At 41.3% G+C, this 22,684-nt stretch overlaps 1 protein-coding gene across 6 annotated transcripts in view; it reads left to right on the forward strand.

Moving 5' to 3' along the window:
• TENM1 (teneurin transmembrane protein 1) overlaps window positions 1-22,684 on the forward strand; it is a 634,570-nt gene that overhangs the window by 577,497 nt on the left and 34,389 nt on the right. For all 6 annotated transcript variants that reach the window (XM_087748549.1, XM_087748548.1, XM_087748550.1 and 3 more), the window contains one exon: window positions 7,516-7,670. In XM_087748549.1, the coding sequence (XP_087604675.1) occupies window positions 7,516-7,670 (155 nt within the window). The remainder of the gene's footprint in view (window positions 1-7,515; window positions 7,671-22,684) is intronic.

The raw sequence follows: 22,684 nt of genomic DNA on the forward strand, positions 1-22,684 counted from the left end.
CAGTCAGTAAAGTAAGAAAAGTGTCTTAGATTAACATCTGATTTCAATTATCTTGTATTTGTGACAGCCCCAGAGCATTCACACAGGACAGCAGTGGTGGAAACGCAAACTAAGTAACTTCTGTGAAAACAGTAAGTCCGTCCCTCCAGTGATTGAACCCTAAGGGTCAGAAGTGATTTACAACCTTTGGAAGCCCAAGCACGAAATTCAGAGATTTAAGCATCTAAGGTCCTGCAGTGTCTGCTTTTTGACTCCTGGGTCCAGACCAGACTCTAGAACTAGAAGAGAGATGCACACACTGTCTGTGCAAGCTATGTGTACAGTCAGTGCCTCAAGAAATTAAAAACTGCACCCTGAGTACAGAGTGCTTGAATGCAGCGCAGTGACCTCACTATAGATGCAGTGACCTCAAAGTAAGCACCAGGGAAATGTAGAAGGTTGGAGTAAGTTCTAAATCCCATGCATAAAAATACCTTATACACAGCTGTAGCAAAGAACCTTTTTCACTCAGACCCATGGCCATGAACTAGCAACACAAATGAAAGCTTAAAAATCAGTTCTGCCATGTAGTTTTACTCATTTTGCTTGAAATTACTTTACTAAGGAAATACTACTAAAAAAAAAATCATGGTTTTGAAAATTTGTTTGCCCCAGTAGCTTACATCGTGAAATAATCAGTCTTGTTGCTCACCATCTGCAGCAATACTTCCTAAAGTAAATAAAGCTGTAAGAACAACTGCTCAGATTAAACCTTTACATTTGTCAAATGACAGTAGCCCATTTAGGGCCTGCTCCTGCTCAGCTAAAAGATTCCCGGTACCTTCAGTAGGATGCAGACCAAATTCCTAATATAGCCTTTTGTGAAAACAAGACCCCCTTGTCATAGGTAATGATCAATACTATTTATTCAGCAATCTTTGCTAGTCTGTAAATTCCAAAGACCTTTTCAACACTTCCATGGAATTCAAAGAGGAAAGCCGAATGTGGTGAGATGTTTCATTAGCAATATATAAAGTAAGAAGTAGACAAACCAAGATGATTTGAAGCCTCAAATCATTGTCACGTATGCATCATAGAACCAGCAAAAAATTCCTCTCATGCCATTTTTGATTCAGCAAAATTTGTGCCTTATTTTTGTCTTCAGTAGCTACCTATGATTTCAAAAGTCTGGGAATCTTGTAGAACATTTAAGGTAAACTTTTTGGACAGCAAGTTTTCCTAAATTTCATTGAACCTTCATCTGAATGCATAAGTTATTCCCTTTTCTGCTAACCGCTTTCAGCAGCAAGTGTGACCCCAGTCATCATGTCTCAGACTGGAAGCAGGACATTTTCATTCACAGGCAGTAGTTAAAAATGCTGTTTGCAACTCTACTGTTACACATCTAAAGAGAACAACACTCAAGTGCAGGTACTGAAGTCGCGTTCCAGCTGACAAAGAACTGCTGAATATTTTGCCGCTAGTATTGGGACAGTAATGAAGTGAAGATGACAAAGATCACAAAGCAACAGACTGCAAATCACTTGAATCATATTTTGAGTGGTGTATTATGGTAACCTATAAATAACTAATTGCATAAAATTGCTTTAGTAGTTTCTAGATGGCAGCTTTAATTAAAAGCACCGGAGACATTTAGAAGTTTAGAAATGGATGGCATGTAATTTGCCCTTTTACCAACCATAAAATGGTAATTAACCAATTTGATTCACTTCTTCCTATTAAAAGTTTTGTGAGAATCGCAAGTTCCTTCTAAATACAGTTTTTCTTCAGCAGAAGGTGGCATTCTCTTTTATCAGTCCTGACCAGCAGTTTTAGATGTTCTTTTATAAATTCTTCAGAAGTTTAATTAGAAGTTTTCGATGTAAAATGCTCATTTGCAAAGTTTTTAGCTGAGCAAAAAGTGTAAAGTAGAATTTCCAGAAGCGGGCAACATATAGCTCTAGCTGCTTTTTATTGATGTGTTCAAAAAGGATTTGTTCCCAAAGAGTTTCTTAGGACACAAGTGCGGGCTATGATGTGGGGGGAAAAAAAAAAAGAAAAGAAAATATCTTAATGGGGAATTTACTGTATTACTTTTAATCCATATTTTTAGCACTATAAGTAGCTCCATTAACATTGAAATGCCAAAATTTCTAGACTGAAAGGTATGTATAATAATCATATGTATTTTGAATTTATACCTGTGAGAACTACACATAAAAGTGATCAGTTTGCTTTCAAAGTGTTATTTGCATTTGTAATCGTGTACATATGTGCACTAAGGCAAATCTGTCAAGGGAAATAACCCTTTAACCAAAATCACTTCTGAGAGCATGACAGGAGAGGTTATAGTCAGCCTTCTGTGTTTATCATGGATGTGCTCAGCCCATCTACTATTTTGTGCAGAAAACCGTTATAAAGAGCAAAACTTTTTCTGCAGAGTCTTTCTAGTGATGATACTTAGTAGCCGTGCGTGATTGCAGTTCATTTTTAATGTTAGTTAACAGAATTTGAATGATACTGATTAAAAAACCTCTAAGCGTTACCAATATTGTTCCAAGATGTCTGCACATAAATCTACTGGAGGTAGATGTTCATAAGAGCTAATCTTTTACATTTAGGTAAAAAAAAAAAAAAAAATCTAGTCCTATGTAAGACAGTCCCAGTGACTAAAAATGACTAAAACCAGTCCTTCAGTACAAGCACGTTACTCAGAAAAACAGATTGTGCTCAGCCCGGAGTCAAAGAACAAGACTAAATCCTTGCACAAGTTTATTTTGTCCTTACTTAGACATTAGTGTTTAACGAGGAATCTCATATCCAAGCAAGGTAAGTCTGTCACTTGTGCAATAGGTCACATTTGTGCCCAAAGACAGCATCAGCTGGACATACAGTTTAGTGCTAGTTCCTTAAAAAACCAGAATCAGACTGAGAGCCTAATACAAGCTACATCTCATTCTCTGTGCAAAGAAAAGATACCTAAAACTGACCTTTTTTACTCACTCATGGAGTGAGCAGTGTTCCTACTTGCACTCAGTGCAATTCATCGCACTCAGCATGTGCATGTTCCCTCCGAGTTCCTCGGTGATTAAAGCACAATCAAAGTGCTGTGTGTGATTTGATTCTGCATTACGCTGTACGTCAGAAAAGGATTAAAAATAAGCTCTTGGAGTACAGATTATGTGAAGCATCAGGCAAGATGTGACAGGAGCATTAATGAATCCAACTCTAATAATGAATAAATTGGGACAGTTTAGCCACAAATCTGTATTTTGTTTTCCAATGGATGCCTTATGTAGGGTATTTGTCAACAAGACTTAAATGCATAAGTAATTTTTTTCAAATGGGTAAAGTCATGTTGGTTTAGTATACAGGAGTAAGCACTAGAAGCAGTAGTTCATTGCTGAACGTATACACACTGGTACTTGAAGAAACTGGCTTATTAGGAAGTACCAGGAATTTATTCTTTTTCGTACAAATACTGAAGACATGAGCTTGTTTATGCCATCACACTGGCATACATACTTCCCTTGCTGATAGATTGCCTTTCTGCAATGGCTGGAGAGCAAAATGTACACTATTAACATTAAAGGACCTTTGGTTTTCTTGTATAGTCAGTGTTTGAAATCCATTCAGCAACACGGCTGAGTAGCTTTATTTCATTGCAGCATAATTTTTGATTTTTATATAATGGATGGTTTGCAGCCAACACAGCCATCTGTTCACAGGGAAATTGCGTAAAACAGAAGATGCACTTGCCCTAGCGATAGATTCTGGCCTTGTGTTATCCATGGCATGGATCCGATCCAGGGCTGCGCCACCCAGGTGAGAAGCAGAGCTCCTTGCTTACCACACAGCACCACCCCTCTGCAAAGGCAGGCTGAGACACAGCACATGTGCTGTGGTTCCCACCCACATCAGGTTTCTCATCTGAGCCTGTGAACCACACTGGAAAGCAATTCAAATCCCATCTAGTATTGCTCCACAACACAATATCGATAAGGTTAAAAACACCCCCAACAATCATAGCTACGTGCACACCAGAACAGTCATGTACAGCGGTCCTTGCTCCTCACACCTTCTCTGCCACAGCAGTCCAGCATGGCTTTTTCTTCTCAGGAGGAGCCTTGAAGAGACTCAAGAAAGTAGTAGGAGGCTGGGACTGAAAACACTTTTGTCTCCAACCTTCACACATCCCTGGAGAAAAAACTCTAGAATGATTTCCTAGCAGCTTTTCCATTTACTAATAATCCCTTAGCATGCTTCAGCTTTACAGCATAAAGCTGGTCAGAGCAGGACAGAGCCCAGGCAGGAGGGCAGGAACCCCTCAGCACCCCAGCAAGAGCAGCAGAAGATGCCTCAGAGCCCAGCTTCACCAGCTCTGTGGCCCCAAACTGCAGTAGCAGAGTCAACACAGCCTTTCTCATTTTTTTAAGAGAAAATTTATCCATATACAAACTAAACTGTAGCTCATGACTCGGGCCTTTGGGAACTATCATCAGGAAAGCCTCTGCAGACTTCTAGCTGCACCACAGAAGGTGCAGTCCTTTCAGTGTGGTTTGCTCTGTTGGCTTCTGCCACGTGCGTTCCCTCAGAACATCATCTGGAAAAACCTCATCAGATTTATATGTTGTTTATGCAGTCATTAATAACCAGACTGGATTTCTTTTTGTTTCAGTTGGGGTTTTAGAGTGGATGTTTTAGCAGCTCAGTTGTATCAAAAGAGATTTTGCAGTTTGCTTTGCGCACCTAGCCTTTGTTTCTGAAGAGGTGGCCGGCCCTTGGCTCCGGCCCTGCGGACACCCCTAATTCTGGCCTTTTGTCTGTACAAGTCTCTTCAGTGCAAAGTCTCTTTAGCGTGCACAAGGGACAGGCGGAGGTGCCATCCCTTCCCAAAAGCTGGAACACACAGGTCACCCCCCACAACACCAAAACAAGCCCTTTTGCTTCTCAGATGCACTCTTTACCTCATCTCACTTTCAAACCTTCAGCCTTTTGGATTTATAATTGGTCTTCTCAGAAGCAGATGACAGCCGTGAGCTTGCCAGTCATTCTGTAGTTTCCGAAAGCACCATTAGTCTCTAACTAAAGATCCTCTGAGGGAGCCAGTACCAAGGCTCCTGATCTGAGCTCACAGCCCAGCAGGGAGCCAGGCCCTAAGATGTCTCTTTTTCCTTTAGCCTTTTTATAACCTCCCAGATTCCCCCCCAGCTGACCCACCCAGCCTCCCCAGGTGATTTCAGTCCCCCAGGTGACGTCTGTTCTGGAGAACTGGACATTTTGGTGATCAGCCGTTTCACATAACGAAGCAAAGTAGCCTAACCCCGTACCCTGCAGCACTTCAGCAGCCTCTGGGCATTTTTTGTCCTGGATGGAGAAGGTGGCAGGGTGGTGAATAACCCTCTTCTAAAGGCAGTTCACAGCCAGATCAATACACTGAATTGACAATTTAAAGAATTAATTTCAACTACCGACACTGTGCTGATAGATAGCTTGAAAGCTGGATGTAGTAGGAGTGCTAGATGCTGAAGTTAACTACTGTGGCCTTTGGATTTTGTTTTTTGTGGTGATACCCTCAGACCTTTGCAACATGCCTAAACATCACCTGTGGTGAAGAGGCACCTCTGGATGGGAACTGGGCGGTGGGGGACGTGATGACAGGGTGTATCCGAAAGCCTGTCACCCTGCAAGGCCTTTGCAGCCTTGCTTAGTGTCTCCCTCTCGGCCAGAGGGAGGGATGGAAACCCTTCGGCGGCGGCGGTCAGCCTGCTCCGGCAGAGGGGAGAGTCGAGCCCTCGCTAACCTCCTGGCCACGACAGAAAAACTGGTGTGGACATTATTCCTGCTTTCTGTTAGAAAAGAAGTGGTCATGGGCAGTTTGTCTTGGGGCCCTCCCACTGGCTGTTAACTCTGTAAGAGAACGCGTATTACACTCAAATGTGTATGTAACTCAAACTCAGTCCCCAGGCATTTCCCGCTGCCAGGTACAGATTTACTTAGGAGCCTGGGGAGACCGTCCCCCCTTCTCCCAGCCCAGTGGGAGATGCACGTTCCCCATCAGGGCCGCCTGGTCCTGCCCCTGCCCCCCAGACTGCTTACTCTCCCTTGCCCCTGGCTGCAACTGCTCTTACATATTTAAAGAAATTAAATTAAGTATAAGGAAATGGGGCTGGGAGGTGAGGGAATTCAGTTTGGGCTTTTTTTCTTTTTTAATGGTGTGCGGAATTGCTGTGTGAGATCCTAAACTGTCACGCAGACAAGTGTTTTGTAAACTCAGAGTACACGCAGCCTTCGGTTGTGCTAAATGCAGGGGACAAAAATCAAGAACCATGTAAGCCAGTGTCCAAACCATCTGTTCAAGTCCTCTGCCTTTCATTTCTGTGTAGCAGAACATAAATTCATTATTAAAATAGCTTGGCTGTGCACAGCAGCTGCTATAATTGCAAAGTTATGCAACTTTAAATGGGAAATTATGAAGTAGTTTAAAGCAAGAAATTGAGCGGTTTCGGTAGAAAGGATTTCACAAACCTAACATGAGTAGAAGTGCCTTTCTAGCTATATTTTCAACCTTTCAGGGAAAAAAGATCTTACTTACAGTTCATGCAATATAGAAATGTCTAACAAATTGAATGCAGGAAGAACTAGGGAGAAAGTGTTAGACTGGGACAGAGCAGGGCCGGGCGTGAGTTGTGACATGGCTGTACCACACACTGCTGGTGGGAGATAGCAAGGCCTCTGTTCCTCAGTTTCCCCACTGAAATCCAGAAGGCCATGACCTCTTTTTGCATAGCCCTCGCATTTGTTGGGTCCATCTCTCCTCTGCCGTGCAGTGCAGTGGTGCTAGAGCTATTGCAGAAACAGAAGGGGGGGAACTGCACTGGCTCCTGCTGAAGCCCACTGTTGTCATGAGGCTGGTTCCAGTACATGACCGTCATCTTGGGCAACATTGCACTGCAATGTATTCTGCAGCACAGATATTCCTTCTGCCTGCTAAGCAGAGCCTGCTTTGCACCATTTGTATGTATAGCCCACATCACGACAAAAGTCTCTCCTGCTTTCCATGGGTGATTCTTCCTTGCTCAGATGCTCTGATAATTCAAGCAGTACAGTAAAAAAAAAAATTTGCCTCTGAATTAAGAAAGTGAAAATGAAGAAAAATCAATTGTAAGATAAGTTTTTAGAAAAGCTAGTCTTGTCCTACTCTGTGATGGACATGAAGCAAAGTTATTGAAGAGCCTAATTCTATGTATATAGAATTACATTACAAGCAAAGCCTCTGCTGTTTTGTTCTGTTTCTTCCTCATATCTTCCCTCTTTCTCTGTAAGTCAAAGCCAGTCTGATATATGGGTATGATCTTGCTATATACAATTTGTATAAGCCTCAAATAAGCAATGGGTAGGAAAAAAAAAAAGTCGTACTTTTTTAAATAGTCAGATTTTCAGAGTCTAAGAGGAGAGGAAACATTTTAAGCTCATACCTTTTAATCTAGATAATGTCAGTACTAACACTCTTTTTTACCCTTTCCCTTCGTCCAGGTATCACTGTAGATAAGCATGGATTTATTTACTTCGTTGACGGTACCATGATTCGGAAAATTGATGAGAATGGTGTGATCACAACAATAATAGGTTCGAACGGCCTCACATCAACCCAGCCATTGAGCTGTGACTCTGGAATGGACATCACTCAGGTAGACACTCGGTTTTCATGTGTTGTCACTTTTCTACACATTGTGGAGACAGATAACTTAGTTTCTTGTACAAGGATTATATATCAGAATATGCTGGATGAATCAGATAATTCTGGACTGCACAGTATGGAGTGGATCTTCCATTCACATGGTTATTTTAAGGTGTACCACATAAATGCAACTATACACTTGATTTTCTTCCAGTACACGGTATATGAATGTGTAAAGGGGCTTGTATAATGCTTTAGAAAGTTGCTTGCTACTCTGAGATATATCTTCTGAGGAGTTTATCAGAAGTTTAGAGTGCTTTCCTTTAGTCCAGCATTCAGATTTATTTGCATGAACTACTAAATGGAAAAAATATATATTCTGTTTACATCTAAGTCTGTTCTAAATCGTGGAGTAAGTAATTACACACCAGCAGTATTGTAGTGAAGCTACTGCATTTCAATACATTTCTCAAAGTGCTTTTCAGTTCTTGTTTCAAGAGCAGTGTAAAAGAAATTGGACTAAAAGACACTTATCGCATCTCTAGTTTATGCTAAAAAAGGTACATAGATAAACATGAAGAAACAGAAATGGTACTCTTGACTAGTCAGTGAGCCACACTTGCAGGTAGCACAAGGAAGGGATTGGCCCTTGCCAATAAACACTTGAATGAATCAGCTTCAAAATGGGGGAAAAGCTGTACGTGAAAAAATCTTGAGGCATCTTGAGGCAAGTAACATACTAGTTATATTATGGACTGTGTAAGCTAATAACCAGGATCCAGTCAATACTGCATTTCATTTTCTCCCTGCCCTTTTCTCAGTCCTTCACAATTGGAAGATCACAGTTAAAATACACTGCGTAACAATGGTAAGAGCTTGTTCCTCATTTCTAAGTAGACTTTGAGTAATAGCAGGTGACTATGATCTTGTATTCACATATGTGAAGAATGTGGGGTCAATGGTTTGGGTAGTTCTTACCAAATTTCACAGGGACAAACGATGGAACCTAATGCTGCTGTCACAGAAGCACTTGGGGATTTTATTACTAGAGTCAAAACAGCAAAATATGTCCTTGTTCCATTTCACTTCTCACTGCACCCTAAGTATTTGCAAATGTGGGGAGGGGAACCTCAGCTTCCCTGTTCCCACTTCTGGAATAGACAGGCCTTTGTACTCTCTCTGGTCCCGTAGACACGTAATTCTTCCATGTAAAACAGGACAGGGTCAGCTGGCTTACTTGTGCTAAACCCAAGCTTAAACTAGCCTAGTAATTGTCTTAAGATCATATGGCTTCTGGGCACCTTGGCTTCTGCTCTGGCACCTCTTCTTGCGGGATAGCCAGTCCTGCAGGTGAGCGGGAACCCACTGCAGCAAGCAGTGCTCCCCAGCTGGAGGCACTGGCTCTCCGCTCCATTGCTACGTACCAGCTAGCAGGAGCGATGCTTCATGGAACTCAAAGCTGCCTGAAGCACATTTGCTTGCTTCTTGGATACATATAACAACCGCCTGGGGCATCAATAACCAGATTAGAGATCTCCGAGGTGCAGGGAACGGTGCCAGGTGCAACGTCTGCTCCCTGCCTTCTCCTTGTGATCTGCATCTCAGGCTGTACCAATAATTGCTTTACTGGCCGTATAATGTGCGGCTGTGTATTTATGTTCAAATTTTTGCTCATTTTGCTCAGTAACAAAATGTCTCACTAAATCTGAAATGGTGAGTTTTGATGGTTTGCAATTCCTTTTAAAAAAAGCAAATATCCTTAAGCAAATAAGTTGCAGCAGAGGGATTGGCAAATGCAGAAATAAAATTATTTTATTTTTTACATTAAAATGAAATTAAAAAGGTAAACTTTTTGGTAAGTTGGCTACTTGCCAGAAACAGGTTTAGCTTACCTTACTCTACAACATAGTTCCAATGCCACGGAGAAAGGGCTTCTGCAAAATTATAGGTAAGAAAAAGCATGTCATAGAGCAAATTCATCTTCATATTGCTCTCAGGACATCACCATTCAGCTCGGGTAGGGCCTTCTTTTCACAGAAGCAGAAATAAACTTTTTTTTTTCCCCATGAACAATCCAGGTGCTTCCATGCTGCAGCACCTACAGGAAACTATTGCTGCACATTTCCCAAAATTTTGCAAATGTTTCAGCAGTCTGCAAGATATGTTCTTACCACATAGATTGAGATAATCTTCAGATAAATTGCGAATGCATGCCAGTAAATATTCTAAACAACAAAATAAATGATGGCATATTAAAGTGTCCCTAAAAAGAGGCCAGTCTCATTTTCTAAGTCTAAGTATAGTGATACTTACTGTATAATTTTCTGTCACTGATAGGTGGAGTCACATTGTTGACAATCTGCAGTCCAGCTGTACGTATAGCTTTTGGAAGCATTTCTTGTTTGGAGGATTTGTTTTGTGGGGGGTTAAGTGAGTGTACTTATAGAAATTTTTCACAAAATCCATACTTTTGAGGTTTTTCACATATACAGTAAAACACAGACAGGAAATAAATGCCAAGAATGCATGTTCTGAAAAGTAACTGTATCAAATTTGCTCAATAGTCTTCTTCCAAAATTGTTGCTGATAACCAGAAAACTCTATGAAATAATCACATCTCCTTGAAGTCAAGCATGTTAATCTGAAATTATATCAATGAAAGTAAGGGAATGATATTTTCACTTAGTCAGAAGCAATCGTATATCCTTGCAAGACTGCTGAGTTTATTCCAGAATGGCATAAACATAAATGAAAAATGAATTTGGCCCGTCTCCACTTAAATTGTTTTTTGGCTAAATTACAAATGGCATTTACATCAAGAGAATGTGGGTTGCTCACAAATTGTGTGTTTAAAGGGATGTATGAAATAGGTTAATAAAATCAATTCTCAAAGCTAAATTTGTTCTGACAATAAAATCAACGACTTGCTCAAAATCAATATTTCTTGATTTACCAAAGTACAAAAATGTACTCTTGAAGTAAACACGTAGAATAACTGCCCATTGCGAAAACTACCATAAATGACAAGCTTTCACTGTAAGGCATTCACTGTAATAAATGAGTTGATTATGACAGGGTTTAATCATTTATTCCAATATCTGTTTTGATGGAAACACTTCTTATTAATCATTCCGTGTTTGTTATTCACCACCTTCTCATTCTTAAGCATAGTATTCTGCATTCATAACAGGGGGAGGGAAGGACAGCTGGGGTTGGAAAGATTATATGTTGTGGCAAATAAACCACCAAGCTCTGACTAATTACTTTGATCTCATACTTCACTGTGAGGATGTTAATCTGAATTTAGAAGGAAAAGGACATTCGGTTGAGGTGTTTATATGGTATGCCAGCGCTCTCAGTACTATTTCAGCATTTACAAAACTTGGATGACTTTTCTTCTCAGCACAGATGATTTTGGTGTTCTTCAATTAGTTAATAAGGAGCAAATCTAAAGAAAATGGCTCTTCAGAGCTAGATTTATGAATATATATGTGTATATACTCACCACTCATTATTGGTGCCAGGATTTTAGCAGGCACCTACATTAAAATCAGTTATTCCAGTGTCTTTCATTCTGATAGAGCTGGTCATATTTTTTGAAAATGCTGCCTCTGAAACCCTGAATACTAGAACATGAACAAGAGCTAAATTTTAAACACAAAACATTTTTCAAGAATATCAAAAGGTGTTGTTGCTCTTCATTTGTTCTGTGATTTTTAATATTCACCTCAATAACCTACAGCACCCAGAATCTGAATGCTGGACTTTTCAGATGAGTGGCCCTGCTGCTCGGTCCTTGGCTTCTTCTAGGTCTGGCTCCCATTCTTCATTTCTTCTTTGGAAGCTGTTTTGTTGTAGGTTAATTAAATGAATAACAAACCCATGTTGAACCTTATACTTTTGCATCTGAGCTGGAGGCCCCATGGATTGGGCTAACTGATCTCCCAGCTGTACGGTCTACTGAATATCTCCTTCTGTCAAATTGAAGCCCAGCTGAAAAAAACAGAATTACCTGCTACATCTCCTACCTTCCCCATACCCTTTGGATAGGAAGACCATTGTAGGTACTCTAAATCAGGGACATAAACTTTAGTCCAAAATACTCCGACTGACTTTTCAAATTGCTGCACTGTTGACTGCTCTCCAAGCTTGCACCAGCAGTGGGCTGGCTGCGGGGACGACCCCGCAGCAGGACTTGTGGCAGGGCCTCCTGGCCACAAGCCGCAAACAGGAGTGCTGAGGGAGGAGACTGGGATGGAGAGTGAGAGAAGGAAAGGAGAAGGGATCATCATTCTGTTTCACTGCCTGATGAATTGGGGCTTGATCCTGGTCTAGGTCAGAGGCATCTCTAGGTTGCTCTTTTTCTCAAATGTGCACGCTCCCGTAGTGTTTGCTGCATCCCTGGGGTATACAGAATTTTTTTAGCCTGGTTATTGATAGCAAATGAGAGCACATTGTGTGGGTATGTCTGTCTGTCTGTCAGTGTTCTTTTCCTCACAGTAAATCAAAATCTTAGGCCAATTTCAAATGAATTTGTAGAGGAACGCCAGCCTTCACAGCAATTAAATTCCTCCACGTTCCATAAAAATTATTAATCCAGTTGGAGGAGAGACACCTAAAGTGCCCTTTCAAAAGGAAATATTGCAGCATGAGCTTTCTTTTATTAAACTCCAGAGATTCCACTCAGGATCTAATAAATGCTCCATTCACAGGAAAAGCTTTATTTGGTGCTTGGATCTTATTAAACTCCCGAGTCAGTCAGCCATGAGACGGAAGTCCTTAGGAAACCAGACTTCATTAGATCCAGTGTTCATAGAAGTTATATTGACGTTGTGGGAGGTTTTGTGTGAAAGTAAAAACACTTCAGCTCAGCTTGAGCGATAAGCTTCACTTCGGCCTCCATTGCTGTGGTGAAAGCTGAGGAGAGAATTAGCAGATATTTCTACCATCTTGCAATTTCATCCTATATCTTTCCTCCCCTGAGAAATAATGTGGGCTGAATTTCCACCACTCTGAACCTCAAGTCATTTATATCTGTGCAAGTGGTAGCAGTTAGTATTTGGGAACTGTTTAAACCAATCTCGAGCACAGTGCCTGCAAATATAGAGACCAAGCATTTGCAAGGCAACAGAAAATTAATCCCAAGAGCTTTCACTTAGCCTGTAACCATGGCCTTGTTCTCCTGCTGATGTCAGTCCCACTAGGCATGAGTCTGTGCCAAAGCAATAGCTCCAGCCTGATTGATGGTGTTAATAACTGTCACCGCTGTGTTCCAAAATGAAAGGTCTGGTTTGAAGACTTTTTCTTGACATTTGCACTTCATCAGCCTTTGTTCAGCAGTTCTCCACGTGAAGGAACCATCTATATTGTGTTGCTTCACATAAACTTCAGTGACACTGCAAAATGTTTTGCTCCCTTATAAAAATGTGACAGTGTTACTTACGTAGGCAATTTGCTTGCATAGGTCAAATTAAAAGACGGATTTCTAGAACAGGGTTTAAAGGCGACCTGCACGTGGCAAGAATGCCATGTCCTGGACAGCCTACTTTGAATGATGGAGGAGAGGGGAGAGAGCAATAACTAATGCTGTTGATGACCTACTTGAAATAGTGAAGTGAGAGACAGAATGCTGGAAAGCAGGAGTAAAGATGATCAGAGTTGGCTGAAAATGTAGTATATATCTCAAAAATGCAAATGCTGACATGGCTTCTGCAGTCACAAGTGCTGCAGGCGCTCCCCGCCAGCATCTGCAGAGGCACAGTATGCTTCAGTGGCATTGTGGAAGCCTTTTGAGCAGAACAAAAAACTCCCAGGACGTGGTGACCTCACTTGAAAGCAGCAATGAGGGTCTGCTCATCAGAGCAAGCACAGCCTGAACAGAACTTTCACTGGGTACATTTGGAGGCAGGAAAGGAAAACGTGAAAGGCAAAAATATGATCTGATGAAGGGGTGAGAAACAGGGGAAGGGGAAGCGAACTGCCAGCATAAAAACCAAATTGATTCTAGGCTGAAGTACTTTTAAGCCAGGTTGAGAGTAGGGTATCACAAAGCAACTGCAGGATTACGTGGAGCCACTTAATTAATTAGTATTGCAGGCCAGAGGAAGACACACTATCCCTTTAGGTGCTTCTCTACATACCCAACAGTATATACTGCATTGTTGTAAAAGCAGAAAGGGCAAAACGCTTTCTCATTGGCTTTTTTGACACTAGATGCATAATATTCTAATTTGTTAGAGAGCTGCACGCCATCAAAAAGCAACAACTTTGTTTTCACTGTAGCAAAGTATTGCAAAACTACCCCTGCTCTTGATTTACTTTTAGTCCTCTACCTGTGTGAGGCTTTTGATACACTGTTCTAGTTATGTGTAATTAATGTTTCATAAATATCCCAAATCTCTGAACTGTGTTTTTCAGTGCTTTGCAGAAACATGTTTTATGTGTATTCATGAAATCGCTGAACAAAAAGCACACAAAGCAGAAATGACAATTTATAGGCTCTTCAATTTTTATTTGTGGTCTTCCCTTACAGAAGACTTTCAGAGCTTTTTTCTTTTTAGAAAAGATCTTTTTTTTTTTTATTTATTTTATTTTTGCTGCATGAAGGAGCCCAGAAAAGCTATTTCTTTCCAGTATAAAGTTGTCTTATTCTCTGGTTCTTTTTACTCTGCTGCTTAATTTCATGTTCTTTCTTCTCTGGCTTTGCTGGAATACCAGAGAAGCTAACTGGTGTGGAAGTTGCGGCCCCAGCAAAATCAGCAACTGGTTTGCCACTGACTTCAGCGGAACCGGGGCTTCTCACTCACTTCCAAGCTTAATTGAAAGGGTAGTGAGTGGCGAGTGTGTAGCAAGGAGCAACTGCATCCTAAGAGAATGTACGTGTTTCTGAAAAATAGACCAAACCTCTTCAAAAATGAGGGCCCCCCCCTCAATTAATTGTTAGTCTTTGGAAACCATAAGCCTATACAAAATAATTCCAGCCATAATAGCATATGCAGGAACGAGCAGTCACTAGTATCCATACTTTGAAGCAAAACCAAGCTGAAAGCCTTTTTAAAAAAGGATCTTCAGGTAGAAGATAAAATAATCTTTTCCCAGGGGCAGGGGAGAGGTTAAGTAGCCTCTCTTTAACAGAAACCAAGAGAAAAGAGGCTCATAGGATTAGGACCTCAGGTGGAAAAAAGTCTGTGCAAGCTCATGAATCAGACTTGTAGATGTATAATATGAGTTTTAGAATATCAAACAGAAAGCTAGGTGGTTTCATCACAGCTAATTTATATTCTAATCAAATTATTCTATCACTGAATTTGAAATATTAGTCATAGAAGCAAGATAGCGTGCAATGAAGTCACACTGCAATTTCTTCCTTAAAGCCCAGGTGCTCTTTTTATATTGGTCACCTGCAAAACAGCAATTTATTTCAATTATCTGCCATAAATAATGCATTACTACTGAGTAAAAGGACTATGTACATTTTAATCAACTCTTCCAGCGATTGCATCCTTTTCTTTGATTGTTGAGGCAGGGAGTGTTAGATGCTTGATGGTGGAGTGAAGGAGACCTGACAGTCCTCTGCTCATGACTTTTCTCTTACTTTTTGCTATACAGAGCCAGATTTAAATTGTTTTTTTAATCGTTTGTTTCTAATAAGAAATTGCAAGAAGGAAGAAATTGGATGGCTGGCAAGAAGGTAGCAGCTCAGCCCTGAGTCTAGGTGCTCTCAGGTGCACCTTCGCGACTAACAGAAACCTCCACGCTCACCAAATGCTGCCTGCACATGCACAAAGCCCCCGTAGGTATCCACTCAGCAATACCAACACATCCAAGCTGCCCTGCCACCCCCCCGGGCCTCCTCCAGCTTGCCCACCGTCCTCATCTGGCTGAGGCCCTAGCACACTGCCCAGAGCCCCAAACGCTCTTTTAGCTCTCCAGGGAAGGGGTTCCCAGCTGAGCATCCTGGCTCCTTTTGAGGCTCTCCTGTCAGTCTTTCCCAAGCAACCAGCTTATCTGGTTGCTTCACTTTTTATTCTTCATGCACAAGTAGCCTTTGATTATCTCTCTCATTTAAATATGGTTTCAGTATGATGCAGTCTAGCTGATGAGTTATTTGTGGCAGAGGCTTTGTATCTGGTGTGCTGAATTACGCTGCTGAAAATGTTTAGCGTGGCTTTGCCAGACTGGTGGGAGTCTGCAATGAGCTGAGATATATCAGTGACTACATCTGACTTTTTTCATTTGTTGAGGAGACATAGTGTACAAAAGGTATGCATGAAGAATATATATACACATAATATATACCTATATATGCATATATAACTATGTCTGTATACATATATGTATATGTGGTTTCTACGTATACTGCAGAGCTACCATAAGTAATCAAGTAGTGAAAGCTGGTCCCTGACAGCCTGGAGTCCAAGCCCCTGGAAGGTCTGCTGAGAAGGGAATGTAGATGTTGATGGGAGCATGCAGAGGCAGGCCAAGGAGACAATGCTCCTCCTTTTCCTTCAATCCAGTTGTTCATCCACGTACATTAATAACAAGGCCTGCCTGTGATGTAAGAAATAACTGCTTTGATGGAGGCAACTCCTACCTTAGCCATTTTTTAAGATTGTCAGGGCTGGTACTGTGTGTATGTTGTTCTCCTCCTCTCACCAACCAACCCTTCACACATCTGTGGGGTAAAGGCCCTCCCACAGATGCAACAGATTTTGTGTGCTATAAAGTGAATAACTATAATAATCAAGCTTTCCATGAAGGTGTCTGTACTGCCTCTATTCCAAGCCTTTCATATTGCCCAGTGTATTCTGATTTGGGCTTTTGGAAGTGTTGCACAGTATTAGGGGGAAGGAGACCAAATAGGCTGGCACAAGGCTGGAGTTCGAGTACAGGGCAGGTTTGAGGCCAGCAGTCACCAGAGGTGGCGGTGTCCTTCCCGCAGAGATGACGCATGCTGCTGGGATAGAAATTGTTGCATTGAGTAGGTCGGAGGAAGATTGTCCTACATCTTAGAGGAGTGAGGACTGGTCTTTGGACTCCTGGTCTGTCTTCACGACAGCACAGATCAGGAGAAAGCTTACAGAAATAAAGGCATAAAACAAGTGTAAGTGAAAAAAGCGATATAGGCATTTAATCTATTGTCGGTGGTCATTGAAATTTTACATAGCTGCAAACTGCTGCATTTGAAAGCTGTAAAAGAAAGTGTGGGTATGGTTGTATGACTGAAAGCGTTGCACTGCAATAACTGGCGGAAGGGGGGGTCAAAAAAGCCAGCACAGTGGTACTTCTGGCCCGCAAATTGCTCCAGGTGCTAAGGGGAACCTGAAAGCCTACAGATCCTGTCAAAACAACACTATAATAATAACAGCTTACAAAGGGCAGGACTTTGAAGCATGTCAGCATGAGGGAACTCTTGAGGGTGTTGTTCCCTTGCTGCCTGGGTACTCCTCGGGTCTCAAAGCTGGTTATAAACAAAGGCTGAAAAGGTTTTAGTACCAAGAAGTGTTGCTTTGGAGGTATTAGTGATATCTCCAGCCTTACTATTAGGACTGAGTTTGCCCTGAGTTATGCTTACAAGCTGCTGAAGTCAAACGAAAGTAAGCTGTGACAACCACAGAAAGTAACGTGGCAGGAGCTGCAGCCCAGGCAATGACAGCTGAGAATGCCTGATTTCCCCTCCTCACGATACCGTGTTTGCTTCAGCATCTTTCCTAGCCTTGTTTCTGCCAAGGAAAAAAACAATGAAAAGACACTGTGTCAGTGGAGGAAAAATAATGCAAATGTCAAGACAGAAATTGGTTGTATCCATTTGTAGAATGCCATACGGAGGTTGCATTTGTAGCTGTGCTTTATGAAGTTTAAGCCACAGAGAGAGACACAAACAGAATGATAGAGAGCGTCATTTTATGCAGTATGTTACTCTGACAATAACATTCACATTTACAAACAAATTAGCTAAAAATGTCTGAAGGACATTCAGCTTTTACAAACTGGGCCTCATCTCCTGCTGATAGATTCCTTTGGGATGGGTATGGCATGCAAAATGATACACTGCCTTGGAGAATAAATTTATGAAGTTTAGCAATGTAGGTCACATTGCAGGAAAATCATAAATGTCTGAACATCACTCAATAGCCATTCAATCAACTGCTCAAAGCAAAATGGGAAACTGAACAGCGTGTAGCTGTCTCTGGTGAGAACTGGGGAAAGTCATGATATGATGTAAAACCCTTTAGGTCCTCCATCCATATGTATTTCTTTTTTCTTCTATTTTTCTTGCCAGTTCAGAGTTATATTTCTGTGTCCATATCAATAGTGACAACAAAACCAACGTGGTTTTTGCTATTACTACCATGAACTGCCGTGTGTTGGGTGGCTCATGAAAGGTATGCCAAAACTTTGGGGAATCAGGAGAGGTCAAATGTTTGAAACTTGGTATAAGTAGCCTAGTCATAAGGAGCTAATTTCATTGTGAAATTGTTTTTGTATGCTCCCATCCAGAAGGATTTGTAACTTATGCCATTTGCTTCAGTCTTTTGGGATTTGATTTGAAGGAATAAAGAAGACTTTTTAAAAGGACATTTCTAGATCTAGCACTGTCTAGGGATTCCTGTTGCTTTCTAGATCTAGAAATTGCTGAGAGCCTGAGATCCAGAGATTTAGAACTTTGCTAGAGATGCCAAGAGCCTTTCTGAAGACATCTAGCGCCTTTGTAGATCGGGGGCCTTTCTAGATCTAGAGCTTTTTGGAGCTGGGGGTGGGTTGGGGGTGGGCATCCATAGCTTCTGGAGCACGTCTAGAGACTCACTAGATCTTTTTCCTGGGATGATTTGGAAGCCTTTTAGAGCTTTTTCTCAGAGTCTACCCAGCACTTCTCCGGAGCCCTTCTGCAGCCCTTTCTAGCTCAGCAGGCTTTTCTAGATCCAGTGCCCTTATGGGCCCTTTCTGAATGTAGAACTTTTCCAGGGGCCCCTTCTAGGGCCTCCTGTCCCCCACCCCTTTATTTTTGTTGTTTTGCAAGAGGCTTTGTAGAACTTTCCTGAGCCCTTCTAGGTCTGGAGCCTTTCTATGCCTTTCTAGATCTAGAGCTCAGGTACTGAAAATCAAAAACTTTATGTAGCTATCTGATTAGGAACCTGTAGGAAACCTAATGTCAGGTGCACTTTTAAAATCTTTGTCTAGAGCCTTTTTGGAAGGCAAGCAAACCAAGTGCCTCTCCTTTTACATCCAGGTTGTATCCATCCCAGGCTTGAGATACATTATTTAGTTCAATGGTATTTCTTGAATTTTGCTTGAAAAAACAGTAGTCCTAAACTTTATCCTTGTAAGCTTTTCTGGCACGGTCTGATAATGCATATCCAAATATGCATCACAGCAGTAACTAATGCCCTTAGCTGACATAAATTTAAAGCAGAGTGCCTGCTTGCAGTCTCAGACTAGAATCAAATACTCTCCGTTTTCTTGCGAGTATCTAATCCATGTAAATGCTCACATAGAAGGATTGCTGCATGGAATGCAGTTGTCTTGTTTGTTCTGCAAAATGCAAGATGCCTAATGTTTTCATTAGCTATTTGAAGTCTAACAGCAGTATGTGGTTGCTTTCAATGCAGCATGACAGCTAGTTAGATTACATTCATTTTGCTCAGTTGAAATATCTGTTGTGTAAATCCTTGTGAAAAACTAGTTGCAGAAAATCATGTTGTGATATCAATTAATTTTGGTGCTAATTTCTGTTAAAGTAAGGACTCAAATTACTTCGGTTGCTTTTTCTGCCTAGAATTTTTTATATCCATGTGAAAAAATATGTATAATTTAAAGATAAAAATCAACATTTTCTATAGTTGTTTTGCTTTAACCCTCTGCTACAGTTTAATAAAGAATTAGTTCACTCTTACAATGGGTTAAAAAAAGCTATTACTACTGAGTTGTGTATTATTGTAGGAATTTGCCATAGAAGATGCCCTGCCATAAACAAGAATTGCAGAATATCTATTTTTCCAGTCCTTCTTTCTTTCACTTGCAGAAATCATGTTTGTGAGTTTAATGGTGTAACTCTTAAGGGAAAGCTTAAATCACAGAAGTGAATTTGCATTTTCTTGTGAAAGCTGTGGAGTTAGCATTTGTTCTGATCCTTGCAGGAATGTGTTTTGCAGCCCCGATCTGGCTGAGGAGGCAGGTGTGGCTCCCGCACGCCCGACTGGCAACCTCCTGGCAGCGGCTCCTCACCCTTCGCTTCCCCCAGTCTCGCTTGCTGCCCAGCCCGGGGGTCAGGGGAGCGCTGCCCTGAGGAGCGGTGCTGTTGTCAGAGACAGTTTCCTGGGCACATATCTGTAGGAAATTTTAATTTCAAGAATTTAATTTAAATTTTAATTTTGAGTTTGACTCAGGATTCAGGGCAGAGTCGGAGTATTTGGGTGATATATTCACAGTGGCTGCTGTTGCTCAAAGGCAGGGCTTTCAGTTTCTTTGTTTTTTTTCAGTTTTGGAAATTTCATTTCTATGTATCCTCTCTTCCTTCCAGTTTTCAGGCCAGATGCTTTTATGAACCTCAGTAGTTATTGGAAGCAAAAGACACCATAACGCACTAGCTCCAGCCTCCACTGCTCTCAAACAGCTTTTAATTACTGTCTCAAATAAAGCTTTTCAAGATCTTCCTCCCACCTTTTCTTCATTGGCAGCACATTGGCTTTCCGTATCCAGAACTTTGAGCCCAAAATGGAAAGATGAAGCCAAAACTAGCGAGAGATTTATTAAGATTTATGGAACCTTACTTTTGTGCCGCCTCATCTGACAAGCGCGGGACCTGGAAGCACAAGTTAGAAAGGGAGGCAAAATGGAAACAGCCCTGTTGTTAGCTAGATTTCCACCTGGTCCCTCTCCCTCCTTTTGGCCATGCAAATTAATTGAAACGGTATGTTTGGAAGACATCTATTCCCACTCCAGCACTGGAGTCGTGTTTGGGTTAGATTCAAATTCATGGTCTATTTTGAGGTATTTTAATTGAAGAGTCTTAAGATCCCTCCTCTCAGAGGTACCAGCCTGCTCGAAATACTTTGGTAATTCCTTCTGAGCATTTAACAAAGTATTTCTTTCATAGCCTGTGTAAACCATGGGTACCATGTTTAAACAGACTTAAATGGCTTAGGAATCTTAAGTTCCATTTATTTTCATAGTCAGTGGGCTTATGTGATTCTGGATAATATTCCCTCTATTATTAAATAAAGACAGTGTGAAACCTGTCCCCATAGAAATCAACTTTTCTTATCGATTTAGTAGACCCAAGATTCCTCATACGGTCTTTGAAGTTGTGAAGCAGAAAAAAATCATAAAAAAGAAATTAGGAAACAAGAAGAGAGCTGGAAAGCGAGAGCGTAGTGAATCTTGTGGCAAGTGAAGCGAAGACAAGCAGTGAAAACGGTTGGAGTGGTGCCTGGCCTTCGTGTTCCTGCGCTGGGTCCCTCATCCACTGGAAATAATTGTCGGCAAAGACAGGTTGGCAGGGAGACTACCCGAGCCGTGATGCTGGAGAAGGGGTGGCCTCAGACCTCTGAGCCGCATCTGTAAATGTGCCACAGCTGCTTTCCCAGCTCAGGGTAGAAAACAAAAGTCGTTAGGCTGCAAAACTCATTTATTTGGGTTTTTCACTGGGGAACAATGAATGCAGAGAGAGCAACATTTGTGAAGTTTAGAGGGACTGCTACAGCTGAACTGTATAATTCTGAATTTTATAATACACAGTATCAGGAGCATGAGAAACAAAGGCTCCTCCAGCGTGGGAGGAGGCTGTAATCCCACTGCAGGCAAGGGCTCCCCGGTGTCAGACCGCAGGAGCTGAATTGTGTCTCTGTGTGCCATTAAGAAAGAAGCTAAGCTGCTGAGAGGAGCTGACAGTGTCAGTGTCAACAAAAGAAAGAGCCCAGAAGTGAGAGCAAACTGACAGAAAATGATGAAAAAATATCTGTGGTTGTCAACTATGAGAAAATAGAGAGAAATACACACAGTGAGACATCCTGTAAAAAGTTCAGGGAAGCAGAACTGGTCTCCTTCAGCCTTGTAAACTACGCACTCGCTCCTGATGGACCGCCTATGCACGTCCTTCCTCGGAGCCATTTCTCTCGCAGAAGGAAGGAGAAAGAAGGGTTTGGGTGGGAAGAGAGAAAAATGCTATTTAGAAGGACGCTGTGGTGAGTAAAAGGACTGGCCTGGAAACAACAGCTGAAGTGAGTATAAATAAGAGGAGATGAAAAAAGGAAGTTAGCAGCAAAAGAGAAATGTGGAGGATGTTATGATCAGGTCTGCAAATGCGTATCGTAGAGCTGAATAAAGGCAAAAGTAGCATAAACAGAAGTACTTGAAGCTGAACAGTACAGATAGGAAGTAATCCATCAGTCAGGACTATCAGAAGAATTTTGGCATGAATTTCATGCTACTACATGAAATTGAATCAAAATATACAAGCAATGCATGGCGAGAAATCAAAGCAATGGTGAAGCCTTTTTAGGGATTTATGCAGCTTCTTTTAATCCATGATAAATGAAACTTATCCCAGTGAAATTTACCCCCGCAACCAAACAGTTAAGCTCTTGAAACCTGCATCTGCAGACAAGGATAAATTTTTCCTTCTTTACTTTTCTTACTTTGATATGAACGGTAGAATTTATTTGATCTGATTTGTTTAAAATAGTACCAAAAATGCCACAGCCATAAAATGTCATGCAAAATGTGCAGAAAGTTTTAGCCATATGGTCCAAACCAAAAGTGAAACAGCGTTCTTCACAAGCTAACACTTAAATGTGTGTACATGCGCAGGCATGTATGTTTAAGAAGTATATGAGTGCAGGCTCTCCTATCAGTGCTACTTTGCAAAAAACTCACGTTATGTATTTAGTTGAAAAGCTTCACTGTGGGAAAAATATTTAAATGTTTCAAAAACAGATAGATAGGGAGATAGATAGTTATACAAGCACATGCATATTTTGCAAGAAAGAAACAAACAAAAAAATACCATTTGAGGGTCTGAGAGGT

This window comes from Nipponia nippon, unplaced genomic scaffold, assembly GCF_047370975.1.
Source record: "Nipponia nippon isolate SJK-2023a ecotype South Korea unplaced genomic scaffold, ASM4737097v1 scaffold_12, whole genome shotgun sequence".
NCBI lineage: Eukaryota > Metazoa > Chordata > Aves > Pelecaniformes > Threskiornithidae > Nipponia > Nipponia nippon.